Source organism: Chrysemys picta, chromosome 11 (genome assembly GCF_011386835.1).
Source record: "Chrysemys picta bellii isolate R12L10 chromosome 11, ASM1138683v2, whole genome shotgun sequence".
Classification (NCBI taxonomy): domain Eukaryota; kingdom Metazoa; phylum Chordata; order Testudines; family Emydidae; genus Chrysemys; species Chrysemys picta.
Genome location: NC_088801.1, coordinates 36,590,850 through 36,614,151, shown reverse-complemented (window position 1 = coordinate 36,614,151; position 23,302 = coordinate 36,590,850). Strand labels below are relative to the sequence as shown.

The window sequence follows — 23,302 nt, the reverse complement described above, 5'->3', positions numbered from 1 at the left end:
AGAATATTGGCAAGAGTATGTTCTCCTGTGGTAGGCCATTTTTCTGTTGCTGCCATCGGCTCCGCCTCCCACTACAATATAGCCCCTGTTCCTTCAGTTATGTGACTAAGTGAAAAGGCCCAGGTTGGGAGCAGTGGAGAGCGAGGTAGGCAGCTGCATGACATAGGAGTTGCTTTGGGAGGCACTGTGTGATTTACAGCATCTCCTGGATCTTCCCAACACACAGAGAGAACCTGCCAACTGCATCTCTTAGTAGGGGGCAGCAACACCTCATTCCTGCCTCCCCAGTTTGCACCCTATAACAGGGGATGCTAGGAGAGATTGGTCCTTGCACTCAGATAAGGCCAGGCACCAGGATGCAGCTGGTCCCTGCATAGGAGAGTGTGAGTAGACAAATGGTTCCTTCTACCTTCCTCCCAGTCTGGCCCTCAACATTTGATTAGCAAAGATCTTTAAGCAAGTGAACCTTTATAATTTACATGCTGTACAGAGGTAACTACAGTGACACAAGAGGTGTGTTGAAGTGCACCAACTATAGGCCAAATCCAGCTCACCTTAATACATGATTCAACCCACTCACTCATTCAATGAGCTGAAACTTATGAGTCAGATGAGCAGGATAAGGCCAATAAAGCTAATGTAGTGAGAGACAGAAGAGGCACATAAATAGATTGGAAAGGGCTTTTTTAAACATTAGTAATAGCCTCATCCTCTAGTCTTCACTTAGGATCTATGGACTCATGTCCTAGGCTACATCTACACTGCATCTGGGAGTGAGCCTCCCAACCCAGGTCCACTGAATTGTATTAACAGGGGTTGAGCTAATGCACTAAAAATAGCTGTGTAGACATTGTGGCTCAAGCTTTCACACCTAGAGTGACAGGGTGGGTTTGAGAGCCCAAACTGCAGTGTCGACTACCAGTTACTTTTAGTGCACTAGCGTGAGTAGAGCCCTGCCAAATTCACAGTCCATTTTGGTCAATTTCACGGTCACAGGATTTTTAAAACCATAAATTTCATGACTTCAGCTATTTAAATGGGACATTTCCCAGTGTTGTAATTGTAGGGGTCCTGACCCAAAAAGGAGTTGTGGGAGGGGTTGCAAGGTTATTGTGTGTGTGGAGGGGAAGGGTTTGTGGTACTGCTATCTTTACTTCTGTGCAGTGCTGCCTTCAAGGCAGTTCAGCTGGAGAGTGGCAGCTGCTGGCCGGGAGCCCAGCTCTGAAGGCAGAGTCGCCACCAGTAGCAGTGCAGAAGTAAGGGTGGCATGGTATGGTATTGCCAGCCTTACTTCTGTGCTGCTGCTGGCAGCAGTTCTGCCTTCAGAGCTGGGCACCTGGCCAACATCCGCTCCTCTCTGACCGCCCAGCTCTGAAGGCAGCGCAGAAGTAAAGGGGGCAATACTGCAGCCCACCTAAAACAACACTGTGACCCCCCTGCAACTTCCTTTTGGGTCAGGATCCGCAATTTGAGAAACGCTGGTCTCCTCCATGAAATCTGTATAGACTAGGGAAAAATCACAAAAAGGACCAGACTTCACCAGGGGGGGAGAAGGGGGACCAGGAGCAGATTTCATGGTGTGTGATGCATTTTTCATGACCATGAATTTGGTAGGGCCCTAAGCATGAGCTCTGCCCCCACAAGTCTGTTTACCCAGCCTGGGAGGCTCACTACCAGATGCACAGTAAACATTGCCCTAGAGGCTTACTGATGACAAGGGCTGAGCACTCACAAGTGCATCTGCAGTCAACAGGAATTGCTGGTGCTCTAGAACTCCCAGAATCAAACTTATTTTCTCACTTTATGTCCCACCCCAGTTTGTCTTGTTGGATTTGAGTGCATTAGGTTTAAAAAGCAATCTCAATAATACAGTGACATGTAAAACAAGATGATCCCCTACATTTGGCGGCAACTGAACTTTCCTGAGTCAGTTTGGTCTATCTCCAATTACAACATCTGTATTTAAAGCTAGGACTCCCATGCTGTTTATCCTTCTTAAACATGTAACCACCAATTTTAGATCAATCCTCACAGACAGCCTGAGCATGTGCATAATCCTATCATGGCGATGCCACCACGTCTGTGACTAGCACAGCAGTCTCCAAAAATAGCCCCTTTAAGGATTATTTTTATTGCAGGTCACATTTTCACCTTGAGCAGTTTCTTATTTTTTTTTAATATTTGAGCAATTTGACATATCTGAGCTTCTGATTCAACAGGCAATTGCAATAGTTCCTGCATAAAATTAGCAAAAAACTTGTCACCAGGAGTCCTTTAAGCTACTTCCAAAAACATTTTAGTTGAAATTATATCTATCCAGTGACAAGACATCGTAAAAGAAGAGCTCGAGTAACATGGAAGACGAACAGATAGCAGTGCCTAGCAGAGTTAAAAAATAAGTCCCCCCTTTTATTTCAAGATTTAATTATTTCCTTTTCTCTGAACAGTTCTATTTTTAAAAGCTGTGAAAAACAAAATTAAAAAAAAAAGTTTTTTTGTGGGGGAGGGGTTAGAGGGGAACAGTTATTTCTGTAGGGATAAACAACGGCCTGTAGGAAGGTGACTCTGTGAAAGCCCTGCAGTGATATTTGGTTGTTCTATTCCAGTGGTTTTCAACTTGTGGTCCATGGATCCCTAGGGGTCCACACCTCCATTTGAAATTTTTTAGGGGTCTGTAAATGAAAAAAAGTTTGAGTACCACTGTTCTATTCCAAATGTAAAGATAAGAACAAAATTAAGTGCTTTTCCTATACTGTATTTAGTGGAGTGCAGTTACTGACATTACCACGTGACCTGCTTCAGGCTGCATATTCTTATTCACACAAGTAATCATTGCTCTAACGCCAATCCATAGTTTTCCCACTAGGTACTGAAATAAAGCAATATTTTTCTTTGTCGACTTATTTTTGTTTCCTCCAAATTTCTGGAAGTTATTCAATCTAATTTACTGACCAGTCTTAGCTTTTTCAGAGGCGTATTCATATAGCGTCCCGGTTTATGTTTAATTTAATTGGCTGTGAAGAGGTATTAGGAAAGCAAATAGCATAACTTATTAACCAATTCAGTGTCAGATGTTACATGCAGATGGGTTAAATGGCACCACTGATTTGGAAGAAATGTGAAAACATACAGCCTTAAACATTCTGACCTGGATGCCTAAAGTTAGGCTCCCCAGCCCAGGTTTAAACAGCTGAATAAGTGACCTGATTTTTATAGGTGCTGAGCATCCCAGCTCCAATTGATGTAAGTAACCAAGTTTATAAAATTTTGGTCCCAGTTTAAAGGCATTCAGTACATCTTGAGGGCATTGGAAGAGTTAAGTGAGTATTAAAAATAAATTCCTGGATTAGGTGTATAAGGGCAAAATGCAATTATTTACTCTGGAATTCTGCTGAGAAATTATTTGCTTCGGGTCTAGGAGAAGACAAATTACAATTTAATTAAACTTCAAAGTACAACTTGAATGCTCTCATGAGGAAAAGAAAAAACAAAAAAGAAAAGCAACACAGTCACAATTAAGTTCTGTTTCCCTGCAGATTGTTCAGTTTTAAATCACAGCACAATACTATTAATAAATACCCTCCTAGTCTATATAAATTATATCTGAACATACATCTTAACTATCAGCATGTCTATTTTTACACACAGACAGCCATGGTAATGCTCTTTAAATACTTGATGTAGTAAAGCACCTGCATGTGTGCATGTCACTTTTGAATGCCCCTGCGGAGTCTATTACTCAATGCAGCACGATTAGGGGCAATGATCTAACTGAAATAGCAAGTCCTGACTAATATGAACAGCTCTTCACCTTAGAATGATGTAAATAAACTGTTAGAAGAAAACAGCTACTTAATATGAAAGACTAAGGAAAAATATAAACCCAGATATGCCACAGTGAAAAAGGGATTAGTTTCAATATTTGATATCAATGATGTTGAAACAATGTTTCAAAAAGTTGTTATAATAATTATGATGCACAAAGTATTACACATGTGCTATTTAAGCACTGATATTTTAATCCTAACTAAATCACATTGGCCCTCTGAAAAGTATTAAGCAATACTTGGAAATGTTATTGATCTTATATTCAAATTTGCATGCCAAAACCCATTGTAATGTTTTGATTGTCTCATGGTTGGGGATGGTTTCAAACACATATATTGTATGTACACTTTGTCACTTAGCAAATGCAATATTAGCAAAGAAAATATTTTTTCATTCAACCTTGCAAAATAAATTGTGTGTTCCCATTGTGTGATTTTAAAATAATGAATCATGACTCATTTTATTTTTGTTTGCACTGTTGGTCCTAGGAATATTAGAGAGACAAGGTGGCTTGAAGAAGAGCTCTATGTAGCATGAATGCTTGTTTCTTTCACCAACAGAAGTTGGTCCAATATAAAATATTACTTCACTCACCTTGTTTCTCTCACTTTATATTTGTGACTTAAGCATTCCAGTTATAAATCTTAAAACATTCTAACCTCCAATATCTAAATACCCAGATCATAGCTGTCCTTAATTAAATGATATGCCAACATCTCAGAATATTTGTTTTACAAACATATGTATAAAATAGTAAATTATATCTATAAATGTAAATCTATTCTTTTAGATAAAAGAATATGTCCCCATTTTTAAAGTTGTTACAGTTGCTATAGTTAGACCTAACATAGCCAACTGACAACAATTATCTTAGAGTGTTAAACATATATCTTTAAGCAATTTGGAGATCCCACCACATTTTAGCTATTTATTCAAGATATAGCTATTCTTTATGTGCTTCTAGCTATGAAATCAAATTTTATTTGTTATATAAGTAATACAATACAGTTACATGCAAAATATATGAAATCCAGGTCCTGAAACACATTTTTGCTTGTCCCCATAGGGACGTACCATACACTCTAACACAAGTGTTAGGACCTGAATTGCTTTCACTGTGCTGTGCATTTCTCATTCAAAATAAACTTTATTTATAAGTTACAGACTTACTGTATTTTAGGTACGTGTTAGAGAGCAGCAATGAATCAGATCACATTTTGCATGCAATTCATTTGTACTTTTTCATCCTTTGCTAATGAAATATACCCAGTTTGCCATCATTATCCTGAGAAATCAGCTGTTTCTTTTCACTGGTTACATGGGGTTGAAGTTATATCACACTATACATATAATACTATCTACATACTAGATTGCACTTACTTTTGCTACCATCCAGAGCGCATCAACACGATTTACAGAGCTGCAGTTCTCTTTGTAAAGGAAGTCTTTACTCTCAATTTTTTTGTCTTGATTTTTGTAAGACAAAGTTCCCAGTCCCCTGAAATATACAGTCTGGTGGAGACCAGCTCCACTGAAGCACACACCTCTCCGTTCTGTCAAGCAAGTAGGTGGGGACAGCTGATTTTATTTTAGCCCCACATGTAAAAGATGGAACTTGGTGCCTATTTTTAGGGACTGAGGCCTGTATAGCTGTGCCTGAGTCAACTACTTGTTGTAGAAACCTGTTTGTAAAGGCCCTATTACAGTGTGCTTTTGTCATATGTATGGACAGCGTAAACACTTGTTCAATCAATCAAACTTTCTCCTACCTAAGTTACCATCACAGGCTAACTTCTGATTCTTGAGTTGTTTTCAATAAGACACTGGATGCCCTGGGTAGCTTTAGACTGCAAGTGCTGTTTATAAGCTCTTTGTATAGCATAACTTGAAACTCTTGGTGTTATTTTAAGACCTTAAATGCTGTAACTTTGTTTGCCCCTTTCTTTCAATCACAAACTGTATTTGTGGAGAAAAGAAACATTGCTCGCCGGATAGTAGCTGCTGATTCTTTCAGGATTAATTGTATATTTCTTCAGCAATATTTTGTCAGAAAAGCCTAGACACGTATCAACTGAAGCGTGCTACTTCTGCCAGGAAGAAGCTGTGAAATCTTTGCTCTTTCCAGTGTGATTTACATGGGGCCCACATAATGAAATACTGCATATGTCTTATGCATCTTATTTTTATATAGGCCTTAGTAGCCCTCTCAGAGAATTCATTATTTTCTTGTTAATCAGAACTGTATACTGTAAATTGTACAGAATAGACAGAGATTGGCAAAGTGTATCACACATAAAAGGGGAGTGGAGAATTCTGGCTTTCTCCCATTTTTCCAAAGAACTAACTAAATTAGTTACTGCTGATCAAGATCCACATGTTTTCATTACAGGCCACATGAGCATCAGTTCAACTGCTGCTCACTGACAACAATGACAGCTGAAAATGCCCAGCTATCGATTGTTTGTAAATGTTTCATCAACACTTTTTTCTCTTAGGGGGAAATTTTTTTTCAAATCAGATATATGAAGTGCAGAAAATTTACAATGGAATCTGAAGACATCAGGGAAAAAAAATCCAGGGCTGGAAGGAGTAAGAAAAAAAGAGTTTCATTGTTTTTCCCCCCAGTGCATTAGGAACAAAAGAAATCCTAGCAACAGCATAAACTCATTATTAGATGGAAATGGTAAAATTGTTCATAATGATGCAGAAGTGTAGTGTTCAATCAATATTTTTGTTCTGTATTTGGAAAGAAGCAGGATGATGTACTAATTTCATCAGGATGATGAAATACTTACAGTCTATTATTAATTAAGGAGTATGTTAGGCAACTTCTATGAGGGATAAACATTTTAAAATAAGCTGCACCCAAGAGTCCTAACAGAGTTGGCTAAGGAGATCTTGGTCTCAACCATCTGTTACAGTGCACACTCATCACTCGATAACACCCCTTCATCAGAGCATGACAGACCTTGCAGAGGTCTCCAGCATCCCCTGTAAACTTTCTGCCTCTGTTCACAATTCAGGCCTCTGACTGAGAAGGGTCTGTCTCAGATCCCTTTTAGTATAACTAACGGTCAAACTAATATTCAAAGCATCTAAACAAATCAGCTCTTCCTCTAAGCTCTGTCTTCAATCTTCTTTCACAGCTACTCTGGACTCTTCTCCCTCAGCTCACCTCAGACTGAGACATCTGTTCTCCTACAGATTCTTGGTCAGGTCCCGTCACAGGAATCTCTCTGCTCCCCGTGGTTCCTCTGTTCAGGATGAGCTCTCTCCATTTTATGAAGCCAATGGTTTCATTAAGTTACCACCTGATGCCTCTTAGCCCTGCTCCTCCGAGAAGCAGCTAATTATGACACAAGTGTAATGGATGTAAGAAAATGACTCTTAACACTTTCTATCCTGTCATGGGGTCTCATTCAATCTCGCCATCCTGAAAGAATTGCCAAAACTGATTTATGGCATGCTGATTTTAATTTTTAATAAATCTTACAATATCAAGGAAATTCCAGAACCCTGGAAGAATGCCAATAATGCACCAATGTTCAAAAAGGGCAAGCAAGATGACCCAAATAATTATAGGCCAGTTAGTCTATATCCATCCCAGGAAAAATAATGAAAAACTGATTCAATTAATAAAAAATTATAGAATAGGAATATAATTAATCGCAGTCCACATGGTTTTATGGAAATAGGTTTTATCAAACAACCATGATTGTGTAGATGAAATAAACTTAGATTTTTATAATGCATGTGACTTAATACCATACAACATTCTGCTTAAAAAACAGCATTATACAATATCAATAAAGCACTCGTTAAATGGATTAAGAACTGACTAAATGACAGATCTGAAAAATAGTTGTTAATGGGGACTCATTGAATGGGGGGGTGTTTTCTAGTGGGGCTCTATAGGGATTGGTACTATGCCTATTCCTAATCAACATTTTCATTAGAGATCTGGAAGTAAATGTAAATTCACTGCTAATAAAATCTGTAGAGGACACAAAGATTGGCAGAGTGATAAATAATTATGAGGACAGGGCAGTAGTATAGAGTTTAGTAAGCTGGGCCCATTCAAACAAAATACATTTTGTCATCTTACTAAGCTGGTCCAATTAAAAACAAACATTTAAATTCAGCCAAATACAAAGTTATACAGCTAAAAATAAGGAACGATGGCCATACCCCCAGAATGGGGAACTGTATCCTGGAAAGCAGTGACTCTGAAAAGGATTTAGGGGTCATGGTGGAAAAGTAACTGAACATGAGCTCCCAGTGCGATGCTGTGGCAAAAAGAGCCAAAGAGATGCTTGCATATATAAAGAGGAAAGTAATGAATAGAAGTAAGGAGATGATTTACTACATCCAATTCTGATGTCCACATTTTAAAAAGGATGTTGAAAAATTGGAGAGGGCTTGAGAAAATTCCAGGGCTAGAGAAAACGATTTACACGAGAGACTTTAACAGCTCAATCTGTTTATCTTATTGAAAAGAAGATGGGAACTCTGGGACTTGGAGTCAAACTAAAAAACTTCTCATGATTCCTCTCCTTTATCCCATCATTCATTTCACTTTTGCAATCTAGTGCCATTTTGAAAGCACTCTCAGGCAACATGGACGAAACTGGGAAAGGCTGTGATCCTCACGGTGATGAATATAAATAGACTGCTGCAAGCATATCTAAAGTCATGCAGTGACTTCCGAACCAGAGTAATAAAAGGACCTGAGATAGAGGAGGCTGAAACTTCTAGATCTTTTCCTGAAGCAGCTTTATCAAGTGGACTGCCATTTAGGGGCTCAGCCAACTAGCAGTGACAGGTGGGACAGGATAGTGCTGCAGACCTGAATTTCAGCACAGGGCCATGCTGAAGCACAGGCATGTCTGCTTAATAATGAGGAGTATCACACAGGATGTGAACTTCCCATGAATCGCAAAGGACAACACCTGACTGCACACCAGCATTTAAACGAGGAGGTATCATCCAGGCAGGATAATCCTGAAGAGGTAGAGGGAACACAAGTAAACAAACAGTCAGACTGTGGTACAAGCAAAATAGTGCGACTAGGAGGATTTGGCAGGCGCACAACAGTATTTTGAGATGGAGATGCATCCACACCTATTTTGATGCAGGTAAACATATCCCGTATCTCAGTAAACCCACTTCCAATGTGTGTTTAATAAACGTTAAAGCGTCAGATGATTCACAAAAAAAAGTTTTCTTTGTACATGCAATAACGCACGTTAACTCACAACAAATTTCAAGAGTCTCTAGATTTGAGGGGTTTATCTGTACTGAACATACAAATCTTTGGAGGCCCACTCATCATTGGAAATGAGACTGCCACATTTCCAAAGGAACTTCTCAATCGTTCCTGCAAAATTTACAAGTGCAACTGATTTCACACACGGGGTGCTAATTTTCATGTACAAATGTGGGTGCTTGCACGCACAAATTAGCACTTGTACGTTTTGTGTGTGCAATATACACTAGTTAATTTCACATGAACAATTCAGGAAGATCTCAAAAAACAAGAAAAGATGACATCTACATGAGTCTGAGAGGAAGAGATAAAGATAATGAGTAAAGTCAGCAAATTACAGATTGTCATAGATCTCTGATAGGGGACAGACCACAGGCCTCAACCTCGCATCATTTTTCTCAAGAAGGTTCACACCAAGCAGTAGACTGCAGCACAGTATGAAGAAACAGAACAAAGTCAGACAAACAGAAGAAGCTTTAGTGATAAATTTATCAAATGTAGAACTTAAGCTTGGCAAGATAAAAGTACTAAAGGATACTCCTATCTCTTGTAAAAATAAATATCAGACAGGATTAATTTAAATATAATTCTGAGTTTACTTGCAAACATGACAACAAGCAGGTACTGACTCCATTTCTCTTACTTAATTGGCCTCTCAGAGTTGGTAAGACAACTCCCACCTGTTCATGCTCTCTATATGTGTGTGTATATATATCTCCTCAACATATGTTCCATTCTATGCATCTGAAGAAGTGGGATGTAGCCCACGAAAGCTTATGCTCTAATACATTTGTTAGTCTCTAAGGTGCCACAAGTACTCCTGTTCTTTTTGCGGATACAGACTAACACGGCTGCTACTTTGACTCCATTCTGACATCAACTCTCCAAATGCTTGTCAGATTAAAATACGGACAGTTTATAATGTATCCCTATGTATTGAACTCAAATATCCCGAATACGTACAGATATTAAGCCTGATTCTTCTCTCACTTACACCTGTATAAATCAGGAACAACTCTACTGAAATTAAATGGTATGAAACCAGCATAAGTGAGATGAGAATCAGGCCCATTGACAATAAAACTACATTCATCAAATTATTTTAACCCAAAAGATTACAACACTGTAAACAAATCTGTCAGACAAAGGATCATATTCTTTATTAAATAGCAAAACTTAGCCCTATCTCTTCCTTTCTTGCAGACCATCAGGCTATTTTGCCTATCATTTTAAGTCATTTTAAAGGTTCTGAATCAGTGTGCATTATGAGCCATTTGAAATGCAAATCACTAATGCAAAACCCTGCAAACCTGGAGACTGTCCAGACTACCTGCAAGGAAAGTGAGCATTTTCCTTTCCGAGCTTTTCAGGGCCAGATTTTCAAACAGGCCAATTTTAATACATGTGCAACTGTGTACACTTCTTTTAAATAATCAAAAACCATTATTGCACGCACAAATCAAAAAGAAAACTTACATTACTATCAACTTCATAAGTATGGTTCACTAACAAGCTGCAACATAATTACAGGTTGCATTCTTATGCCATCTCCGTATGTTCAATGCTCATCTAACATTTGGGAGTACAGAAATGTAAACTCTGAATCTTGTTTAGCATTGTTTTGTCATACCAACTGGTTTAGTATACATGCTTTAAGCTCTACATGACACCCAATAAAAACAGTGTTCTTACCAAGCACTGCAGTGGTGGCATGACAACCTACTTTAATTAATTTAGTGCATTCTACTTCTAATTACTTAAGGAAAACACTTAGTGTTATTTTACTTGTTTCTTTTATTAATTTTCCTTAATGCAAAAACCCACTTCAATTCACATTGTACTAAATGTTTTCCATTTTCTGTGAGGTAGAAAATAAATGGAACACGCAGGTTTCTTTCAGTGACATAGTAAGAAAACACCCTTTTGTTGTGGGTTCTGCGGAGTATTGTTGTATTATCTGATATACAACCTGATCCTGAAGTCTTTACACAGTCAAAACTAATCCCTAGAGTTAGTTCAATGGGAGTGTGGGCTGCATTTAGACTGCACAATTAGACCCGAAGTATAGGGTAGTATATGATGCTACATTTATTCTATTCAAAACTGGTCAAATCTTATCACAGTGTTAAACAATATAATACCAATTTAAATTTATTAAATATTTTTCGATGTTTTTCTACATTTTTAAATATAATGATTTCAATTACAACACAGTCTACAAAGTGTACAGTGCTCGCTTTATGTTTATTTTTATTACAAATATTTGCACTGTAAAAAACAAAAGAAATAGTATTTTTCAATTAACCTAATACAAGTACTGTAGTGCAATCTCTTTATAATGAAAGTTGAACTTACACATATAGATTTATGTACAAAAAAACCTTCATTCAAAAATAAAACAATGTAAAATTTTAGAGCCTGCAAGTCCACTCAGTCCTACTTCTTGTTCAGCCAATTGCTCAGACAGACAAACAAGTTTGTTTACATTTGCAGAAAATAATGCTACCTGCTTCTTGTTTACACTTTGTTTACACCTTCAACCACCATTCCACAGCACATGCGTTCATGCTGATGAAAAGGTTCTGCTCAATAACGATCCAAAGCAGAGCAGACTGACACATGTTCATTTTCATCATCTGAGTCAGAAGCCACCAGCAGAAGGTTGATTTTCTTTTTTGGTGGTTTGGGTTCTGTAGTTTCTGCATCAGAGTGTTGCTCTTTTAAGACTTCTGAAAGCATGTTCCACACCTCGTCCCTCTCAGATTTTGGAAGGCATTTCAGATTCTTAAATCTTGGGTCGAGTGCTGTAGCTATCTTTACAAATTTCACATTGGTATCTTTGCATTTTGTCAAATTTGCAGTGAAAGTGTTCTTAAAATGAACATGTGCTGGGTCATCATCCGAGACTGCGATAGCATGAAACATATGGCAAATTCAGGTAAAACACAGAGCAGGAGACATACAATTCTCTCACAAGGAGTTCAGTCACAAATTTAATTAACGCATTATTTTTTTAACAAGTGTCATCAGCATGAAAGCATGTCCTCAGCACCAATGGCTGAAGCATGAAGAGGCATATGAATCTTTAACGCATCTGGCTATCTGGCACTGGCATCTGGCACATAAATGTCTTGCAACACTAGCTACTACAGTGCCATGTGAATGCCTGTTCTCAGTTTCAGGTGACACTGTAATTAAGAAATTACATTATCTCCTGTAAACATAAACAAACTTGTTTCTCTTAGCGATTGACTGAACAAGAAGTAGGACTGAGCAGACTTGTAGGCTCTGAACTTTTACATTGTTTTGTTTTTGACTGCAGTTATGTAGGGTTACCATACGTCTGGATTTTCCCGGACATGTCCGGCTTTTTGGTCCTCAAATCCCCGTCCGGGGGGAATTGCCAAAAAGCCGAACATGTCTGGGAAAATGCCGGCATCCCTGCCCCAGTCCCCTGCTTACCTGAGCGGCTCCGGCAGGCTGCGAGCTGCAGGTGGATTCCCCGCTGCGGCGGCGGCTGCTCCCCCGAGACACCTCAGCTCTGTGCAGCTGAAGAGCAGAGCTGCCCGAGCGCTACCAGATTCACGGTTTGCCGGGCAGCCCCCAGACCTCTAGACCCTGCGTCCCCGGCCGGGCGCTTCCCCTCCCGGGCTCCGGCTGCGCTGGGGAAGCGCCTGGCTGGGGGCGCAGCGGGTCTGGAGGTCTGGGGGCTGCCCGGCAAACCGTGAAGCCGGTAGCACTCGGGCAGCTGTTTCGCGTGGCTGGGAGGGAGGAGGGGGAATGCGGGGCACTCAGGGGAGGGAGCGGAGTTGGGGCGGGGACTTTGGGGAAGGGGTGGAGTTGGGGCGGGGCTGGGGTGGGGAAGGGGACTTTGGGGAAGGGGCTGAGTTGGGGAGGGGGCAGGGAAGGGGCGGGGCCAGGGCCCCGTGGAGTGTCCTCTTTTTTAAAACCTTAAATATCGTAGCCCTAAGTTATGTAACAAAATAAACAACATTTGTAAGTTGCACTTTCATGATAGAGATTGCACTACAGTACTTGTATGAGATGAATTGAAAAATATTTTTTTTATCATTTTTACAGTGCAAATATTTGTAATAAAAATAATATAAAGTGAGCACTGTACACTTTGTATTCTGTTGTAATTGAAATCACTATATTTGAAAATGTAGAAAACATCCAAAAATATTTACATAAATGGTATTCTATTATTAACAGTGCAATTAATCGCATGATTAATCGCGATTAATTTTTTTAATTGCGCGATTAATCACGATTTTTTTAATCACTTGACAGCCATAATTATAAGTAATGATGGCCAACAAATAAAAAAATCTTGACACTTAACCCAGGCTAAATTTGCAATACTTTCCACTAAAGAAAATAGCTTCCATTTGTTAAACAAACTACAAATGGAGCAAACTTGTTTTGGAATCACTGAGAGACAGTGAATATGGAATTTCACTATACTGTGTTTTCAGTGCCATTTTTCAGAATCGACCTCACTTTAAGGTATTGGCTTTACCTTATAAAGCCGTAAATGGCTGATTATCGGAGGGTATGTCTTCACTACCAACGTTAAACTACTAAACGTTTAACGTAGCTGTATAGTTGCGGCACCAACCCACCCCCACGAGAGGAGTAACTCCCAGCGCTGGTGCACTGTCTACACTGCCACTTTACAGTGCTGAAACTTGCGTCGCTCGGGGGAGCTGTAAAGTGCCAGTGTAGACAAGGCCTGAGAGACTGTGGGTGTGTCTATACTGCCACTTTCAGCGCTAAAATTTTAGTCATTCAGGGGTGTGAAAAAACACACCCCGAGCGACAACAGTTTTAGCGCTGAAAAGCGCCAGTATAGACAGTACTTTTTCACCGGGAGCCGCAATCCCGGCGATAAAGCTACCATCGCTCGTTTGGGTTGGTTATTTTTTATCGCCGGGAGAGCTCTCCCCGGGTGATAAAGCGTGACTACACTGCCACGGCAGTGCTGTAACATGGGCAGTGTAGGCATACCCTGCTGTCTCAAAGATACCACAGCAGTTGCAATCAGCAGAGGCATTTGAGCAAGCACCTCAGTATTTTAAAGCAGGAGTGGGCAAACTACGGCCCGGGGGCCGCATCCGGCCCTTCAGACATTTTAATCCGGCCCTCGAGCTCCTGCTGGGGAGCGGGGTCTAGAGCTTGCCCTGCTCTGCACGGCTCCCGGAAGCAGCAGCATGTCCCCCTTCCGGCTCCTACATGTAGGGGCAGCCAGGGGGCTCCGCATGCTGCCCCCGCCCCAAGCGCCGCCCTCACAACTCCAATTGGCCACGCCTCCGCATAGGAGCCGAAGGGGGGATATGCCACCGCTTCCGGGAGCTGCTTGAAGTAAGCACCATCCGAACCCCTCAGTCCCACCCTCCTGCACCCCAGAGCCCGCCCCACCAGCTGCAGCCCTCACCCCCCCACCTGCACCCCAATCCCCTGCCCCAGCCTGGAGCCCCCTCCTGCACCCTGAACTCATTTCTGGCCCCACCCCAGAGCTCACACCCCCAGCCGGAGCCCTCACCCATTCCTGCACCCTAACCCTCAATTTTGTGAGCATTCATGGCCCGCCATACAATTTCCAAACCCAGATGTGGCCCTCAGGCCAAAAAGTTTGCCCACCGCTGGTTTAAAAAGTAAGCAGTTGATGGCAGGGTGTTTCCAGAAGAAAGTCCTCACCTCTGGAAATCACTCTTCTCTGTGGTTTGCCAGAGTCCAAATCGATAAATCTTCTGGGCACACTAGGAAGCTCATCTGTGGATTTTGGGAAGGGAGTGGGTCTAATGCTAGAGAGTTGTGAAAAATATCATGGTTTTAATTGCGATGGTTGGCAAGCATTTTTATGCTGTTCAATGGCTAGCCAACTCATTACATATGTAAGGTGAAATTCTGAATACACTAAAGTCAAATAGGAGCTTTGCCACAGACTTCAGTGGACCCAGAATTCCATCCCTTGTGTCTTGTCTGAATTCTGTTTTCATGTTCTACAATCTAAATTTGTAAAAGCACCTGGAAGACTGACAAATTGAATCAAAAGAAAGAAATAGGTCCACAGTGAGGATTTAATACATCAAAGGTGTCATTAAAAAAAAAATCAACCCTTTCTTCTTAACTATAACATGGAGAACAAAACTATATGAAACTAAGTAAATGGATTCTTTTGAGTCACTAAAACTAAAAAAGTCAATTATTTTTTTAACAGAAAAAAAGTTTTAGCTTTATGATATAATGGCTGGGTAATAAATTCCTGAAATATAGGCATAAAATGTCATAACACTCTTAACGATATGATTTAAATGTTCAAGTCCATCTAAGACCAAGTGAAAAAATTGATTTTTAGCAGGTAACGTCTCATCTTTTATATTATCCTATGATGTCATTTTATTTAATAATCTGCATTACAACTTAACTGGGCTCAAACTGGGTTAACAAACTAACTATTATAAATGTTAGGGTACCGCTTACATCATTCCAGGGTGCAGATTTATGAGCTGCCTTGGGGAAAACATAATGAGTAGCCCTTTAATAGCATATTTCTCAGAATAGTAATCTTCCATCAGCTAGAGATTCCAGCTAGCCTCCAAATAAAGCTTTGGAATCTGCTCTGAGTCAGTGACTATAACGGTTAGTTGATGTGCACATAGGCTCAAGTTCACACAAGTATCAGATTTTGTTCCTTTTGTTCTTAATTCAAGATTCTTTGTTTCATCATGATTTGCTTAAATATAGCTCTTCTCTTAAGGGAAATTGATCAAAATTGATCTCACCATTGGATATTTAATTGAGGGGAATACATAGAACCAGCCACATGAACTCCAGTTCATCTCTCCTTTTGTATTTTCAGTACTACTGACAATGCTTTTGGTAGAATTCTTCTTTCATTCCTGAGGCTGGTTCCAGTTGTTTGTTTAAACATCACATTCAACTGCACTATTAGAGTTCTACAATAATAATTCAAAGCACTCAAACAGTACTATTCACCCACAGTGTCACAGGTCAGGGCAACTGCAACTGTATTTCCTGTTTATGGTCCAGCAAGGGCATCCATTCTTGTCTCCAGCTCTCCAGCCATCGTCTCTTTTGGACAGAGACAAATGTCTCTCTCCCTCCTTACCTGAGTTTTTCCAAGCTACACAGCTCCCTGTCTACTCTGTGAATTTCCCAGCAAAGTCAGATTTCTTGAGCAGGCCTACTTTTTCTCCTCAGTGTAACTGCTACAGTTAAGTTATCACACAGATCTTTCTCAGCAAGCATATTTATACTTAAGGTGAAAGCATTACAGAGAAAACATTAAAACAATAAAAGAACCTACACACATGCTAATAAGCTTACCAGACATCACCCCAACTCCACTAAGGGCTCTAGCTGGTTAACAGTCCTTCACACCCCCAATAAGGGGTTTTTCTGTGGTTACCAGTTTAGAACTGCTTCGACTCTGAACAAGCACCCTCATGAATCTGAGTCACTCCTTTATCCAGCTTGGGTCTTTGAAGACATGGTAAATAGGTAATCAGCCAGACAATGGGTCTCTCTCTGAGGATGAATCCAGAGATGGGTAATTTGCATTCTCCTCCTCCCAAGTATTTCTAGGAATCCCACTTAATTTTCTTTGTCTGGCACATTGTCTCAAAGAGTCCTTTAACGCTCATAACTCCTGCCAGGGTTTACATTAGCCATGCCTTCTCCTTAAAAAAGTGATATACCATTCCACAATAATATATAAACATTTGCATTCTTTGTACAATCAACTCCTCAAATACATAAACGTAATTCAGTATGGTTTATTGCAGAAAATTGCCATATCTGTCACACAAAGATCACAGTATTTTAGGGTGAGTATGGATTCCTATTCCCACTTTACTGAAGTGGAAATTGAGCAAGAGAGGTTAAGGGACTTGCCCAAGATCATACAGCAAGTCAATGGCAAATCTCCTAATTCACTGAACCACACTGCAGACTGTATTTACGAAAATCAGATGGACAATGACGATGTTAGGATATTAATTGACAGAACAGAGGAAAATGATATGGCCACACTACAGTGTGCAAATACCTCTAGCATGGATTAACAAGAACTGGCTGAGAGATAAAAAGGTGTTGTCACAACCTCCACCTATTTAACAACTCTTAACATTCCCTTCTTCATTACAGAGGCTGAAGCTAATTTTATTTGTGCTGACATTTAAGGTGCTTTGTTCTTCATCCACCCACATGCATTATAATGTAGGTAGTTGCTCAGGGTGACACTGGCTTAAATGCTTCAGTGTTTCTGTAAGTGGAGCTGGCCCCCAGTTGTCTGAATATCAAAAGGAACGTATACTGTTCAAAAAGATTCAGCCCAAGTTTACATCAACCTTTGCCTCTGTACGCTTTGTGTACACAGGCCTCTAGTGGCAGAAAACCTACCAGGAGTAGGTTTTCCTAACCAAGAGCCTGGATTTGACCCTCCTCAAGAACAAATTTTGAAACATTTCAGATCCAAATCCAGATCCAAGCTTCCCAACTCTGGTTTATCTCTATCATGAACCCAAACCAAAATCTGAGTATGAACTACTCTGAATTTGGGAAAAATTTGAATACAAATCTTGATCTCAATCCAAATTTAACACCTCAGGCCCATCTCCATTTTAAATTATATAGAAGTATTTTACGCTCATGATAGTAAGGAATTAATAGCAGCAGTGTAATATAACTATGACCTGCAAGTCACAACAACTTTGCTGTTCTAGTTCTCGACCTCTCTCTTTAGCAAACATTAGGCCAAATTGTGTAGTATTGTCATGATATCATGTGAAAATCTGAGGATGAGGTTGAGACCATCAAAGTAATTTTCAGATGGGTTCTGAACCAGGATTTGCCCTGAACTCTCCAGAACTGATGCATTAACATACTTTATCATCTAATTCCTGATACAAAGGTTCTTATCTCATTTGATAGTCGCTCTGATTGTCTCATTATTATTGTATGTGTGGAACAGAGAGCTGAATTTGGTTCCTGGATGTCATGTGGAATTGGTCTCTTCTATACTGAATAAGTATTACACTAAACTATGGTTAAAGATGTATCATTGCAGGGAGCGAGGAGATGGGATATATTGTTTTTCTTCATTTCTAATTTTTTTTAATTTCTTTATTGTTAGGGTCAACTTGAGTAGCAAGCTGAAGGTGTGGGCAATTTAAACACAGAGAAAAGTGCAATGGGGCTTAATTATTATTATCATTATTAAGCATTATTTTTAACAAACACACTGCTAACTCCAAATTACCAAAATGTACAATCCAGTTATTGCCTCTTCAGAAATGATTAATTCTGTCTGTATTTTTAACAAAGTACTGTATTTTGTGGCGATATCATTATTGAAAATTATGGTAACAGTGCAATCTCAGGCATATGAGCTATTAACATTTGAATGACATTTACAAAACATTAATAAATCAAAATTATATAACATATTCCTAAAAACTGACACGATTCTGTCATATTTTATCCTAAAATCATTAAACACATTTAGGGTAATCATTTGAAAAAGAAAAGATGGAAAGCTTTTTTTTTTTTGCAGTTGATATAAACACCCAATTCTTTTCTTATGTGCAGCTTTGATTATACAACTATGATTCTCCTTTGTCACTTTGATGATCAAGTGCATTGTTCTAAAAATGTCTGTACTTTTTGCATGAAGAAATAAATGCACTGTTTTTTCTATTGTAACAGCACTGTCTTTGGGGGAAAACAGAGATGGTTATGTGTGTTGAGGTCTTTTTTGCAATAGTGCCAATAACCTCATATTGCACACAGCTACTTTACAAATAAAATCCCAACTTGAAAAATTTAGATGTCAACTAAATTTATGTTTTAGTGCACCCTATGCTGTTTTCTTAAAAACAGAACCATATACTGTATCATCAGTTTTGTTTTACTTTTAACACACACACACACACACACACACACACACACACACACACACACACACACACACACACACACACACACACACTCTTTATCTTACTTGTTCTGTACAAGATACAAATAAAGAAATCAGATCAAAGCGTTATGCTAACCTTCAGAGCTGTTGTTCTGACCATTTTCAGATGACATCTTGTCAAAAAATGTTTTCCCACCTTTCGCGTCTGAATCTTTCACAGAAATGATGGAATGGCTCCCAGGCTGATTCTTAAATGTTGGTGAATACAAACTTCTCTCAATTTCTACTTCCTGTTAGAAGACATTACGGGGATGTGTGTTAAAAGCTATCAGTAGGAAACAGATGTGGTTTTCTGGGGGAGGAGGGTGTGAGGAGGCGGGGGGGGGGGGGGGAGGGGGGCAAGGGGATTCCATTACATGAGTGATGTTTTCCAATATGCTACAGGGTAAATCTCTTCTAACTTTGCAGAGAGCTACAAATGCATGGCTGCTGCTTAGTTTACATTTCAACCATGATGCCTGGCAGTAGCTTGCTGTTCTCATTTGGCATTTCTTTCATGGTTCCCCCACATCCCCTCCTCCCCAAGAAAGAGAAACTGCGGTTATAAGTGTCACAATAAAAGACACCACTTGCTCACATAAAATGTATATTTGTTCAAAATAAAGTGGACAAAGGGAATTTCATTAACTGGTATATAACATATATAAACATTAAAAGATGGGTCAGAGCAGACGTATAGAGTGTGTGTATTAGTCAATAATTTGATTTTTAATATAATGTTAACCGTTATGATATTTCAACTGGATTTTATTAATCATAATGGACCACAGTTCCATCTTTGTAGTTATTACAATTATCTTATTACAATTATCACCACAAAAAACGTCTACAGCGCTTTGAAACAAAATGAGTAAACAGTTTCTAAACCAAAGCTACAGTGTCACCAGATTGGATGCTTTGGCCTGCTGTTTGTTCCCCCACATGATGTGCCACTTAGTACAAACCTGTTCACCATCTAGGACACATTGGATCTAAAGCTTTGGACAAAGTCTTTAAATTAAGTGAGTAAAAAATTACTTTATATTTCAATGGAATAGGCTGAAAGATTCCTGTAAGCTGAGAGCATTTTCCTAGTCTGTGTATAAAGAGGGTACATTTTCCAAACAACTATAAAGCAGAGACATGACAAACAAGTCACTTGTGACATTTATTGCTTTTTAAATATACTGTAACTAGAGCTATGTGAAAATGGAATATAACAGCTCATAGCTTTTCAAACACACTTATTACAGTATATAACTTTTCCATATTATATTTTCTCATATCTGTCATCTTAAAAGACAACGCTCTTTTGATAAACGGCTATTTGGCAAATTTTGTGAAGAGAATGTAAATTAGAGCAAGAATTACTCAACACTTTTTCAGTGTTGTGAAATATTTGAATATATTTAATCACAACATTTAAAGAACTAAAATTTGTTTCTGGTACCTTCCACTCTTTGTAGTATTACTTTATTATCTAAGAGTGTTTACAGAACACTAAGTGACAAATTACAGGGTGAAACATACACACATATAAAACCTTGTATATTGCAAAGCACTGTTCAAAAGATGTGGTGCCTGATTTTCAGACAGAGCCTCCATTTTTGTATCCATAATGAACTCTAGGTACAAAATTATGGACACAGTTATCAACAGAAACAAAATTGCTCCTCTAAAAATGCAGACCTGGTTGAGACCTATCGTAGAACCAACCCATTAAGACCTAATAAAGTGGAAATTTGGAGGAGGGGAGGAGTAGGGTGGCCAGATGTCCCGATGTTATAGGGACAGTCCCAATATTCGGGGCTTTGTCTTATATAGGCGCCTATTACCCCCCATCCCGATTTTTCACACTTGCTATCTGGTCACCCTGGGGGATGAGAAGCATTTCACAACAATCATATACATTTTTGTATCTATAAGGGTCATGCTAACTAATCTGATAGGAGGGTGAGTAGCAATGGAGCAGGAATTCTACTAGCCGAGTTCACATAAGAATTTTGAGCTTACCCATACAATTATTTCCTAAGCAAAAAGCCAAGTTCATGAAGAATCCATCCACTGGTGGTATTTAGGTCCTTAGCAAACTCCCGTTGGTAGCTTTGGAAGTCCTAGTGGTTTTATCAAGTCAGGTTAGTCTATCAATATGCCTTGCTGTCCCTTGTTCTTTTAGGGCCTGATTCTCAAGTATGCCAAGACTGCTTCACAACCCTTCAGCAATGCAAAGAAGACAAAATGGGTGTAAATTACATTTACACACAACTTAAGGACCCCTTACATTGCCAAAGTGAGGTACTGTGGTATTAGTGTAAATGAGAATCAGGCCCTTAGACTCTATTTTCATTTGATTCACCTTTGAACCTAAAAGAGTACTGGAGTTGATTGATCTGAAAACCTACAATGTAATCCCTGATGAGATGAAGGTACTTACTGCTACTGTATGTCGTACATTTGCACAGTTGATGTGCTGGCCGCGGCTTCTCGCTGCCCCCACTGGCCCAGGACGGCGAACCGCGGCCAGTGGGGTCTGCGATCGGCCGAACCTGCCGCGTCAGCAGGTAAATAAAACTGGCCCGGCCAAAGTTGCCGAACCCTGCTCTAATTGCTCTACCTATAAAGGGTTAAAAAGTCTCACTGCTAAGCATAGGTAAAGGAAGTCATGGGCACCTGGCCAAAAAAGCCAATGGGAAGGCTAGAACTTTTTTAAAATTGAAAAGCGACTTCCCTTTTGTCTGTCTGTCTGTTCTCCCAGAGGGAGGCAGACAGAGCAGCTATGCTGTAAGAAGCTTTGGCCAGGTATGAAAAAATCATCAATATCATACCTAGAAACTACTCATTTAAAACCCCAGATATGTAAGTGGATCAGGAAATGTCTAGGAAGACGCAATTAAGTTTATCCCTTTTATTTCTTTATGGCTTGTGGATTCCTCTGTGCTAATCCCAGGTGTTTTTGTTTTGCTTGTAACCTTTAAACTGGACCTCAAGAAAGCTATTCTTGGTGCTTAATCCTTGTATTTGCTCTTTTAATATCTAGCAATAGCCTGAGTTCCCAGATGTATTTTCTTTTACCTTTTTTAAGAACAGAATTGGATTTTTGCGTCTTAAGAGGTTTGTGCACTTTTTTTTTATTTAGCTGATGGCAACAGCTGATTTCTTTTTTTCTTTCTTTCTCAGCTGTTCCCCGGAGGGGTGTGTGTGAAAGGACTTAAGGGTACCCACAGTAAGGAATTCCCAAGTGAGCCTTCCTAGGCTCTCAAAGAGGTTCTGCACTTGGGTGGTAGCAGCATCTACCCATCCAAGGTCAGAGAAAAGTTGTAACCTTGGGAGTTTAATACAAACCTGGAGTGGCAAGTATTAATTGTTAGAATCCTTGCAGGCCCCCACCTTCTGCACTCGAAGTGCCAGAGTGGGGAATCAGCCTTGACACTAGCAATGCTGGATTGGGGCCCATTTATATCTTCCAGTGTGTGACCTCAAACCCCCTGTTGACTTTTCTCTTTTTATGGCCTTAATTTTAGGTGCATATGCTAATTTGTTTTGTGCCCAATGGATTTTTGTGTGATAGGCTTATGAAATATAAACAACCAGTAAACATTTTCAATTCTTGTATGAAATTAAGTATGTTACTACAGGAATCTATTCATTTACTTTCAATTTTGACCTCCCTTTTCTGCTAACTTCTAGCAGGAACTAAACATAATCAATAACAAAGAAATCAAACAAGAAAATAAACTCTCACAGAGAAAAGAAAGAATGGAAAAGGAATTGTATACTATATCAAGATACTATTTTTCTAATTACATGGTTTGTAACCCAGTTTTAATTACTGTGTATTATCCAACTGGAAAACAAAGCATTCCAGATATAAAGAAAATCTCCCAATCTGTCTTTGTTCTGTATCTTACCAAGTTCTTTGGAGAAAGGACTCCAGTACTACAGTACTTCATAAATCTATAGCACTACAGTACACAAGTAAAACGTGAACAGCATTAACCTTATATGGCCAAACCCTGCAGTCTTTATTGCAAGTTATCACAAGCCCATTTACTGATGATACACACACACACACACACAAAACCACCCACTTGTTGGGTGGGCTTTTTTTGTTTTTTTGCAAATTTGCAATTTGCAACTATCATAACTGCTTCTTTCCCAATTAGGACTAAATCCTTTTAAAATCGATGAAGTATTAGATGGTTAAATTGGTTTAAGATGCAGTAGTT

At 39.4% G+C, this 23,302-nt stretch overlaps 1 protein-coding gene across 3 annotated transcripts in view; it reads right to left on the bottom strand.

The window, feature by feature from the left end:
* The window catches only part of XIRP2 (xin actin binding repeat containing 2), a 141,668-nt gene that overhangs the window by 50,660 nt on the left and 67,706 nt on the right, over positions 1–23,302 (bottom strand). For 2 of the 3 annotated variants that reach the window (XM_008178425.4, XM_042860774.2), the window contains exon 2: positions 19,174–19,327. In XM_008178425.4, the coding sequence (XP_008176647.3) occupies positions 19,174–19,327 (154 nt within the window). Of the gene's footprint in view, positions 1–5,208; positions 5,492–19,173; positions 19,328–23,302 lie in introns of those variants that run through there. The other variant, XM_065561792.1, reaches the window with a different exon arrangement.